Raw genomic sequence first — 10,848 nt, forward strand, 5'->3', positions numbered from 1 at the left:
CCCCTTTGGGCAAGGCCGGGGCCCCTTCCCCTGCTGGCCGGGGACTGGGGGCGCTGTGGGCGTGTGGGGAAGGTGTAACCCCGCGGTCCCTGGGCCAGCGGGGGAACGGGGAGGGACCCGCGCTCGGGCACGGGAGAAAAGAGGCTGCGAGCGCTGTCAGGGGCAGAGAGCTCAGCGCGGGGTGTGCAGTGGGGTCTGCCTTGGATTCGCATGAAAGTTTCCGTGAGCTCCTCTGGCTCTTGGCTGCTTTGGAGGCTCTTAACACCGGAATTCTGCTTCGGAAAAGCTCCAGCCAAGGGCTCAGCGAGGAGGCCCCTTGTTGTGCCTCCCCTCGGCTCGTCAGGCTGCCCCGCGGCCCCTTCGCCCCGTGGGTCCCTGGCCCGGCCAGACTGCCCTGGGAAGGGCCCCGGGATGGGATGGGATGGGATGGGATGGGGTGGGATGGGATGGGATGGGATGGGGTGGGATGGGATGGGATGGGATGGGATGGGATGGGATGGGCCCGCCCGCTGTTCCAGGAGCCCGGGCAGAGCAGGGACAGCACATTTGCTCCCAGCTCGGCATGGCCTCGACTCAGAGCTCGGCCTGGGAAGAACAGCAAGAAACCCCCCAAAGTTTAACCCCGCTGCGTGCCTGCCGAGGGACCCCAGCCCCCTGCACGCCTTAGGAGAGACCCCAAAATATCCCTGTGAGCCACACGAGGGACCCCAGCCCCCTGCGTGCCTTAAAGGGTCTCCAGGCACCTGCACACCACAGAAGAGGCCCCAGACCCACTGAGAACCTCATGAGAGGCCGCAGCCCCCTGCACGGCTTATGAAAGACCCCAAACCCCCTGCCCGCCTTAGAGGAAAATTCAACCCCCCCCCATGTTCCTCATGACAGTCCTCAGTCCCCTGCAAGTCTTATGGGGGACCTCAGCCCCCTGCAGCCCTCAGGAGAGACCCCAAAATATCCCTGGGTGCCTCACAAGGGACTGCAGCCCCCCCACACTTCTTCAGGGGCCCTCACCCCTGCACACCAGAGAAGACACCTCCAAATATGCCCGGGTGCCTCCTGAGGGACACCAGTCCCACCTTACGGGGGACTCCAAATTCCCTCCTGCAATGTGCAGCCCAAGGTCCCTCACCACGGGCTCCCCCAGCCCCAGCCTGGCTCCTGCCTGCCCACACCGTGGGCATCCACGGCTGCGCCCGGGCACGGAGCTCAGCCAGGGCTGGGGCCTTGGGGCTTTGCTGGTGGGACCACCCAGACACTCAGCTGAGGGTTTATTTCTATTTATTTATATATTAAGGTGGCCAAAATCCCTACCCTGGCAGGGCAGGACCACCTTTAGACGGGGCTGGAGGGTGGGGCCGCAGGGCTCGGGGGCAGAGGGGCTCCTTTTCCTGGCAGCTGGACCAGGAGGGTGAGAAGCCCGTTCTTCAGCCGCGTCAGCACAGCCGGCTTTGGGCAGGAAGAGCAGAGATGAGAGGTCCAGCTCTTCCTGCCCGAGGTGTTTGGCTGGGCTGGAGCAGGAGCAGAGAGGAGCCTGTGGAGAGAGGAGGTGGCTGAGGCCCAGCTGCAGGGGGCACACAGGGACTCTGCTGCCCAGCAGGGCCCAGAGCTGGCAAGGCTCAGCAGCACGGGGGAGCTGCTGGCACACCTTGGCCCCGGTGGACACCTGCCCCTCAAGGCCCCAGCGAGCAGGGGGATGGCTCTGGGCAGGGGCCCTGGGCAGGAGCGGGCGCCAGGGCACGTCTGCCTTCCAAGGGCAATCTCGTCCCCGCTCCTTCTCCTCCCCACCTTGCTTTGCCTCTGCCCGTCCTGCTGGGGCTGCTCTTGGCCAGGCAGGCTCACTTGGAGCCAGCACTGGCTCCAGTCCCAGCGGGCTCCCCAGGAGGGGCCCAGCAGCTGAGAGGCCAGGACAGCACTGGACAGCAGCAGAACCCTCAGCAGAGTTCTTTGGCCAAGGACTAACTGGCCGCTCCACAGCAGCCAGGCTGGGAATGTTCCATGGCTAGGAGCTGCCTTCAAAAGAAGCTGTTTGAGGGGGAGATCAACAAACAACTCACCGTTTTCTCACCCTCCAGTACCAGATTCCAGCACAGCACAACAGGAAGACAAGCAGCCCTTCCAACACGCTTGCCACTATCACACTCAAACAGCCGGTTCCCCAACAGAAATCTCTCCCAGTGCTCTCCTGGATCTTGGGAGCACGTGTTGTGGCACCGGCTGCATCTGCGGGAGCAATTTGGAGCGTTAGCCCGTCCTGGGCACCCCTGCTAAGCCGACAGCACGTTGGACACAGCCAGGACATTCTCTGTTTCCCTCAGTGCGGGTGCCTGGAGGCTCCCAGCCCTGGGGACAGGCTGTCCCACCAAAGCAAACCCAGAAGGCCGGGAGGAGAGCCCGGGGGGAGCGGAGCTGCTTGAGCAGTCACTCCTTTGAGGGACACGCACACAACCCATCCCTGCAGCAGGCAGTGCCAGCCTCATCCTTCCCTGCCCTGGGACAGCTCCCACAGCCCAAGGGGATGGAGTCAGGCCCTCTGAGGAGACACGAGACCCTCTGCCCAGGGTGGGAGCCAGGGAGCGCCCTTTCTGAAGTTCCTTCAAAATTTCTTTCAGAACTTCATTTGACTCAAGGGTCTTTTTCTCTCCTGGACGTTGGCTCTTGCCTCTTGGAGGACCTGAATGGCAAGCAGTTCCATTTGACATGAATGGATTAGAGAAAACCAGAGCTCAGGCTGTGAGGTCAGCAGGGACAGACTACTCACTCATGCCATATGAGGTGGTCTTGCTCAGAGGAATCAGCAGAGGAGCTGGAAAAGTCCTCCCTGCGGACACCCCTGTAACTCAACAGGCAGAGACACTTGTGTCATCCCTGGGGCTCTGCACGGGCAGCCCTGAGGTACAGTGGGGGTGAGGGGATCCCGCAGGGACAGGGCACACACGGGCAGGTCTCTGTCCTGGCCCCTGCAGAGGCGCCCGGCTGGCCCAGCTTTGGGCTCTGAGCTGGCAGCTCTCCCAGGGGGAAAAGCCACAACGTACCCACACGACCTTCCGGAGGCTCAGTCCTGGGCCCCACTCCAGGTTCCTGATCACCGTCACCCCCAGGCTTGGCTGCAAAGAAGGGCAGGACAGAAGAGCTCCCGTGACCCAGTTCCAGACTCTCCGTCAGGCCGGAGGGGCAGGGAGTGCAACTGGGCAACGGGATCCCTGCAGGGCCCTCATCTCTGCCCTCCCCTCAGGAGCAGGGGCAGAGCTCCCACAGGCCAGCAGTGGCCCCTCGCTGGCACCAAAGGAGCCCACGCAGAGCTGTCAGGGCACCAGGGACTCCCTGGAGCTGCCCCAGCTCCAAACTCAGCCCCAGCGAGGGCCATGGCTTGGCAGCCGCAGCGGGAGCACCTCCGGCTCCGAGGGGCCGGCAAAGGAGCCGCGCCAGGCACAGCCCCCCGGGCACAGCCCTGGGCCCGGCCCCTTCCCTCTCTGCCCTTCTCCGTGTCCACACGGAGGGAGCAACTGGCATCTCCAGGGAAAGAAGATTAAAAGCTCCCCCTGACAGGGATCCTGTGGGATCCCTCTTGGGCCTGAGCAAAGAGTCGGCCATGATTGCCACAATCCAGCAACCTTGAGAGGGTCTTAAGGAAAATGGCACATGAATGAGCTCTTGCCACATGAAAGGGATTATTCTGTCAGGAAAGGGACACTGAGAATTTGCCTCCGGGTTACCCCAGGAAATTCAGTGCATCATTCAGCAGGATTTCCAGATCATCCAAGTCATGATTCCTGTCTAGAAGCAAACAGGGATGGGAACCGTTTCCATGGCATGCTGGGATCCCCTCCTGCCTCAGAGAACTGTGGCACTGCAGGGGCTCGGGGAGCCCCGTGGGGGCCAGATGTCAATGGACATGGCCAGAGCTGCAGAGGGGCCTGGGCAGCTCTGGGCTGGCTCCTGGCCGCACCGCACACTCGTTCCAGGCCCTGTGCAACATCCCTGGGGGAGCGGCTGGAGCAGCCACGGGCCCCTCGGGACTCTCTCAGGAGTGCAGAGCAAACCCTCACTGAACCCACATCGTGATGGGCCCGAGCGGGCACTGGGGGAAGAGCTGCTGCCACACAGCCACCCCGATGGCCGACACCGATGACCACGCCTCAGCAATTACCCCGTGTGCCCGTGCCTGGCATCGCCTCCCTGCCCTCAGCAGAGCCTGGCACGGAGCCACTGCTTCCTTCGGGGAACGCCGCCTGCCACAGAGCCCCTCGGTCCATCTCTGGGGAAAGCAAGAGGGACAGCTGGATCAGAGGGAGCTGTTCTCCATAAGGGAAGTGGCATCTTCAGGAGGCAATGCTTATAAAGAACATGGGAAAGGTCCAGGGAAACAGCCAGGCTTTTGGGGCTGGGTCAGGGCACTCCCTCCTCCAAACAGCCGCCACACCGGAGCTGCCGGGAGACCAGACCAGGCAATTGCAGGGGATCTCCTGGTCTGCAGGGCCCGTGGTGCATTTGGGGCACGGGGTCAGGGGATGCTCAAGGCCTTCCTGCAGAGGCCGGGGAGAAGCTGCAGCCAGGCCAGGCGGGGAAACAGCCCCACAAGGCGGGAAAGCAGCAGCGGGGCAGCGAGGCTGCGATGGATCCCTTCCCGCTGTGCAGCCACTGCCTGTCCACACGTGGATCTAAAGCCCCCGGCTGATGGGTCTCACGGCTCAGGCTGAGGAAAGAGACCCACCTTGCCCTTTCTGAAGTTCCTTCAAAATTTCTTTCAGAACTTCATTTGACTCATGGGTCTTTTTCTCTCCTGGAGGTTGGCTCTTGCCTCTTGGAGGACCTGAATGGCAAGCAGTTCCATTTGACATGAACAGATTAGAGAAAACCTGAGCTCAGCCTGGGAGGTCAGCAGAGACAGACTACTCACCTCTGCCATGTGAGAGGAGTTTGGGCGGAGCAACCAGAAGAGGAGCTGGAAAAGTCCTCCCTGCAGACACCCCTGTAACTCAACAGCCAAAGAAGTTTCTGTCACCTGGTTCTTGCCATGTTGTCAAATATTTTTCTTTGAGGGGACATTGAGAACTTACTTGCAGGAGGCTGCAAGGGCCCCAAAGCTTTACGCAGCCAATCCAATGGAGAAGCATTCCCAGTGTTCTCATCTAGAAGCCAACAGAGATGGGAACTGTTTCCACGGCATGCTGGGATCCCCTCCTGCCTCAGAGAACTGTGGCACTGCAGGGGCTTGGGGGTCCCCGTGGGGGCCAGATGTCAATGGACATGGCCAGAGCTGCAGAGGGGCCTGGGCAGCTCTGGGCTGGCTCCTGGCCGCTCTGCACACTCGTTCCAGGCCCTGTGCAACATCCCTGGGGGAGCGGCTGGAGCAACCAAGGGCCCCTCGGGGGTGTCTCCTGCACTCAGGAAACCCTGGCTAAAGCCCTGGGGAAGACTGCAGCAGGCAGTGCCAGCTCATCCCTCCCTGCCCCGGAAGAGCTCCCACAGCCCAAGAGGACGAAGTCAGACCCTCTCAGGAGACACGTGAGCCCTGCCCAGGGTGGGAGCCAGGGAGCGCTCCGGCCCTCGGCTCGCGGGAGGGATCCCGCTCTGGGCTGCTCTGGTGCCTTGGGCCTCTCGAGACTCAGGGCCAGCTCTGGGAGCAGCTGCAGCGGGAGGGACCTTGGGGCCAGAGTCCCGTTTCCCAGGGGCTGCAGAACATGCTCCAGATGCCTCCAACCCGTCGTGCTTTCAGCTTTGGCTGCTGCTATGACGGGCCCGAGCGGGCACTGGGGGAAGAGCTGCTGCCACACAGCCACCCCGATGGCCGACACCGGCTGACCACGCCTCAGCAATTACCCCGTGTGCCCGTGCCTGGCATCGCCTCCCTGCCCGCAGCAGAGCCTGGCACGGAGCCACTGCTTCCTTCAGGGAACATTAACTTGTGAACAGCCCCTTGGTCCATCTCTGGGGAAAGCAAGAGGGACACCTGGATCAGATGGGACCATTCTCCGTTAAGGAGGTGGCATCTTCACGATACAAGGGATCTCCTGCTTTGCAAGGCCCGTGGTGCATTTGGGGCACGGGGTCAGGGGATGCTCAAGGCCTTCCTGCAGAGGCCAGGGAGAAGCTGCAGCCAGGCCAGGCGGGGAAACAGCCCCGCAAGGTGGGAAAGCAGCAGCGGGGCAGCGAGGCTGCGATGGATCCCTTCCCGCTGTGCAGCCACTGCCTGTCCACACTGGGCTCAGGCTGAGGAAACAGATCCACCTCGCCCTTTCTGAAGTTCCTTCAAAATTTCTTTCAGAACTTCATTTGACTCACGGGTCTTTTTCTCTCCTGGAGGTTGGCTCTTGCCTCTTGGAGGACCTGAATGGCAAGCAGTTCCATTTGACATGAACGGATTAGAGAAAACCAGAGCTCAGCCTGTGAGGTCAGCAGGGACAGACTACTCACCTCTGCCATGTGAGAGGAGTTTGGGCCGAGGAACCAGAAAAGGAGCTGGAACAGTCCTCCCTGCAGACACCCCTGTAACTCAACAGCCAGAGAAGCTTCAGTCATCTGGCTCTTGCCATGTTGTCAAATATTTTTCTTTGAGGAGTCATTGAAAACTTACCTGCAGGAGGCTGCAAGGGTTGCAAAACTTTACGCAGCCAGTCTAATGGGGAAGCATTCCCAGTGTTGTCATCTAGAAACAGAGATGGGAACCGTTTCCATGGCATGCTGGGATCCCCTCCTGCCTCAGAGAACTGTGGCACTGCAAGGGCTCGGGGAGCCCCGTGGGATCCAGATGTCAATGGACATGGCCAGAGCTGCAGAGGGGCCTGGGCAGCTCTGGGCTGGCTCCTGGCCACTCTGCACACTCGTTCCAGGCCCTGTGCAACATCCCTGGGGGAGCGGCTGGAGCAGCCAAGGACCCTTTGGCGCTCTCTCCACACCCAGGAAACCCTGGCTAAAGCCCTGGGGAAAACCATCCCAGACCCTTCCCGGGGAGAAGAGCCCGCTGGCCGGGAAAGGTGCCCCAGGCCGCCAGCTCACCTGCTCCCCGCGCTGGCACCGGAGCAGCCTGGGCAGCCCTGGCGTGCAGGGCCACTGCCAGGAGGAGGAGGAGGAAGAGGCGGAGAGCAAGGGCCATGGCCCCTCGCCCTCACACCGTCCGGCAGCTACTGCTGCCGCCGCTGTCCTGACACCCCTGTCCTGGCACCGCTGTCCTGACACCGCTGCTGTAAAATCTCTGTCCAGTAATCTCTGTCCAGTAATCACTGTCCAGTAATCACTGTCCAGTAATCACTGTCCAAACGCCACCAAATCTGACACCGCTGCCGCCGCCGCTGCTGCCGCAACAGTTGCAGTCAGGGACTGAGTGGTCGGTCATTGTGGTGCTGTGGGACCACGGGGCTCTGTGACCTCACAGCCCTGCTGGGACCTCACTGCCTGGGTGGGATTGTGAGGATAGAAAAGGCTTGCAGAAGATTTTGTTAGGAGGAGACAGAGTTAGGTCCTTAGGAAGGCTTTTCTGCCTAAAAGGAACACCTTTCTCAAAGGCAGTTTGGCTGCTTTCTCCCTCCCCCCATTACCAGACAAGTCCTCAGCCTCTCTGTCTGCAACGGGAGCACAGAGAGAACGCTTACAGACACGCTACAGGGCCCGAGAGAGCCGGGGGGGCAGCGATAATAGAGAAGCCTGGAAGAGATCAGTGACTTTCTCAGGCCCAGTGCTCTTGTAGCTGGTGCAGAATTTCCTTTGGATGCTTTTGAATGTTCTTGTCTTCAAAATGAACCTTCTTGAATTCTTTCCACTGCCTTGGCATTTTTGGGGGATACCTGCATGTATGTTACTTTACAGGGATTGTGTGGGGATGGATCTCAGGAGCTGCCCTCCCAGCCAGGGGAGCACATCCCGCCACACAGCTCTGTCCAGTCGACTTGTTGGCCTGAGAACTGATTTGTATGACATTGCACAAGTGAGACGTTTCATGGCTCTACTGCAATCTCAATGCCAGCTCCAACATTCACCTCCTGTCGGTGATTCCCGCTCTTGCCGGCAGCACCTGCCAGCTCTTCCCCCGCCACGCCGACACCGAGTGTGTGCTGTGCACTCAGGGCTGGGGGGTGGCCCATATTGAAACAGGGAAGGACTTGATGCCGTAATTCATAAAAATAACCCAAGGCAGGCAATCAGGGCAGCTGCAGCAACGCCAGCACCGTGGGCCTGTGATCCCTCCCTGCCTGCTCCATCCAAGGGATGGCACCTTGGTACCAGCACAAGGGTTAGCCAACAGCAGCAAGGAATTCATCCATTGCAGACTGGACTGCCACGACATTAAAGGAAAAAGGCTGGGTGTCCCTCTACTGCAACTGAGGCTCCCAGTTCCCTTGGCGGTCGCAATAGCATTTGCATTCCGGCAGCCATGGGCTTCCAGTGACTGGAACGGAGAAATGCCATCCTTGGAAAGAGATAACAAGCTCTCCTGCAGGCAAAGGGATGTATTAAACACCAGCAGTGAACATGGAACTCTTTATTTGGGAGAGCACTTTCTGTTCCCACTCCCTCTGCCCTAAGAACTGAGCAGTGTCCACTGTCACTTTATCCTTTGCTGACTTGAGCCAGCTTTGGATCCAAGTACTTGGAATTGTAACATCTGTCCGAGTATCTCAGCTATGACAACAGTGAATAAGAAGCCCCTTTTTGGGATGTTATGACATTGGTTCTGCAGGGGAATAAACGGAGGGCAGTTTCTGTAAAATGCCTGCACAACCACCCCTGCACATCAGAGGCCACAGGAGGGTGGAGCTAAGGTGTGTTACTCCCCGTCAAGATATTGGTTTTGAGGGGAAAAGATGAAAAAAAACCCAGGATCAGCCACTCTTCCCGGGGAGAAGCGTTGAAAGTCTCTGCCCCTCAAGACCTTCCCAGCTTGTGGGCCATGGTCACTGCCGTCTAAGGCGTGGCCTCGGAACTCCCAGTGCCAGGCTCCCGCTGGTGTGAGAAGCCACGGGCTCAGCTGTCCCCCCGCAGTGCCTCCTGTGCCCTGGCGAAGCGCCGGGGCTGTAGGCGTGTGTTGGGCTCTCTTAGGGATGAAGAGGCGCTCTTGCAGAGTCGGCGGTGCAGTGCCAAGGGCCTGGTGGTGCAGTTGTCAGACACAGAGAGGTGCAGTTTGCCCAGAGACAAGGGGACCAACCAGCAGCAAAGACTCGGGCCCCCCTTTGGGCAAGGCCGGGGCCCCTTCCCCTGCTGGCCGGGGACTGGGGGCGCTGTGGGCGTGTGGGGAAGGTGTAACCCCGCGGTCCCTGGGCCAGCGGGGGAACGGGGAGGGACCCGCGCTCGGGCACGGGAGAAAAGAGGCTGCGAGCGCTGTCAGGGGCAGAGAGCTCAGCGCGGGGTGTGCAGTGGGGTCTGCCTTGGATTCGCATGAAAGTTTCCGGGAGCTCCTCTGGCTCTTGGCTGCTTTGGAGGCTCTTAACACCGGAATTCTGCTTCGGAAAAGCTCCAGCCAAGGGCTCAGCGAGGAGGCCCCTTGTTGTGCCTCCCCCCGGCTCGTCAGGCTGCCCCGCGGCCCCTTCGCCCCGTGGGTCCCTGGCCCGGCCAGACTGCCCTGGGAAGGGCCCCGGGATGGGATGGGATGGGATGGGATGGGATGGGATGGGATGGGATGGGATGGGATGGGATGGGATGGGATGGGATGGGCCCGCCCGCTGTTCCAGGAGCCCGGGCAGAGCAGGGACAGCACATTTGCTCCCAGCTCGGCATGGCCTCGACTCAGAGCCCGGCCTGGGAAGAACAGCAAGAAACCCCCCAAAGTTTAACCCTGCTGCGTGCCTGCCGAGGGACCCCAGCCCCCTGCACGCCTTAGGAGAGACCCCAAAATATCCCTGTGAGCCACACGAGGGACCCCAGCCCCCTGCGTGCCTTAAAGGGTCTCCAGGCACCTGCACACCACAGAAGAGGCCCCAGACCCCCTGAGAACCTCATGAGAGGCCGCAGCCCCCTGCACGGCTTATGAAAGACCCCAAACCCCCTGCCCGCCTTAGAGGAAAATCCAACCCCCCCCCATATTCCTCATGACAGTCCTCAGCCCCCTGCAAGTCTTATGGGGGACCTCAGCCCCCTGCAGCCCTCAGGAGAGACCCCAAAATATCCCTGGGTGCCTCACAAGGGACTGCAACCCCCCCACACTTCTTCAGGGGCCCTCACGCCTGCACACCAGAGAAGACACCTCCAAATATGCCTGAGTGCCTCCTGAGGGACACCAGTCCCACCTTACGGGGGACTCCAAATTCCCTCCTGCAATAAATGTGCCCTCAGTCCAAGGTCCCACACCACGGGCTCCCCCAGCCCCAGCCTGGCTCCTGCCTGCCCACACCGTGGGCATCCACAGCTGCGCCCGGGCACGGAGCTCAGCCAGGGCTGGGGCCTTGGGGCTTTGCTGGTGGGACCACCCAGACACTCAGCTGAGGGTTTATTTCTATTTATTTGTACATAAAGGTGGCCCAAATCCCTACCCTGGCAGGGCAGGACCACCTTTAGACGGGGCTGGAGGGTGGGGCCGCAGGGCTCGGGGGCAGAGTGGCTCCTTTTCCTGGCAGCTGGACCAGGAGGGTGAGAAGCCCGTTCTTCAGCCGCGTCAGCACGGCCGGCTTTGGGCAGGAAGAGCAGAGATGAGAGGTCCAGCTCTTCCTGTCTGATATGCTTTGAAGCTGGCTCCCTGCCAAGTCTCCAAAATTTACCACCAGAAGTCCCTCCCCCCCCGCCCCCAAAACCTCAGGGAGAAGAGGGAGAAAAAAACCTAAAGAAAACCAGAAACGAGAGAGAGACAGCTAAAGTGATATATATAAATATATTTACACCTATGTTACACTTATATACAATTAAAATATACAATTTCCCAAGGGA

The 10,848-nt window shown here is 60.5% G+C and overlaps 1 protein-coding gene across 3 annotated transcripts; it reads right to left on the bottom strand.

The window, feature by feature from the left end:
- Positions 1 to 1,328: 1,328 nt before the first annotated feature.
- Positions 1,329 to 6,589, bottom strand: LOC114002499. 3 transcript variants are annotated; one of them, XM_039387883.1, is made up of 11 exons: positions 6,572 to 6,589; positions 6,412 to 6,483; positions 5,818 to 6,324; positions 5,055 to 5,126; positions 4,895 to 4,966; positions 4,709 to 4,807; positions 4,145 to 4,252; positions 3,030 to 3,101; positions 2,756 to 2,827; positions 2,052 to 2,217; positions 1,329 to 1,528 (listed from the first exon to the last, which is right to left on the bottom strand). In XM_039387883.1, exons 3-11 carry the CDS (start codon positions 5,921 to 5,923, stop codon positions 1,330 to 1,332), a joined length of 966 nt encoding a protein of 321 aa, XP_039243817.1. In that variant the 5' UTR covers positions 5,924 to 6,324; positions 6,412 to 6,483; positions 6,572 to 6,589; the 3' UTR covers position 1,329. The 3 variants fall into 3 exon arrangements, with proteins under 3 accessions (XP_039243817.1, XP_039243818.1, XP_039243819.1); XM_039387884.1 differs by lacking the exon at positions 3,030 to 3,101; XM_039387885.1 differs by lacking the exons at positions 2,756 to 2,827; positions 3,030 to 3,101.
- Positions 6,590 to 10,848: the final 4,259 nt, after the last annotated feature.

Source organism: Pipra filicauda, unplaced genomic scaffold (genome assembly GCF_003945595.2).
Source record: "Pipra filicauda isolate LSUMZ 115617 unplaced genomic scaffold, ASM394559v2 scaffold597_size247288_pilon, whole genome shotgun sequence".
NCBI lineage: Eukaryota > Metazoa > Chordata > Aves > Passeriformes > Pipridae > Pipra > Pipra filicauda.

Excerpts from the sequence above, each read along its gene's own strand:
- LOC114002499 (XM_039387883.1), bottom strand. The coding sequence starts at position 5,923 with ATGGACCAAGGGGCTGTTCACAAGTTAATGTTCCCTGAAGGAAGCAGT. Across the intron at positions 5,127-5,817 it reads GCCAGGCACGGGCACACGGG|ATGAGAACACTGGGAATGCT; the intron begins GTAATTGCTGAG and ends GTTGGCTTCTAG. Across the intron at positions 2,218-2,755 it reads GACCACCTCATATGGCATGA|ATGCAGCCGGTGCCACAACA; the intron begins GTGAGTAGTCTG and ends TTGCTCCCGCAG.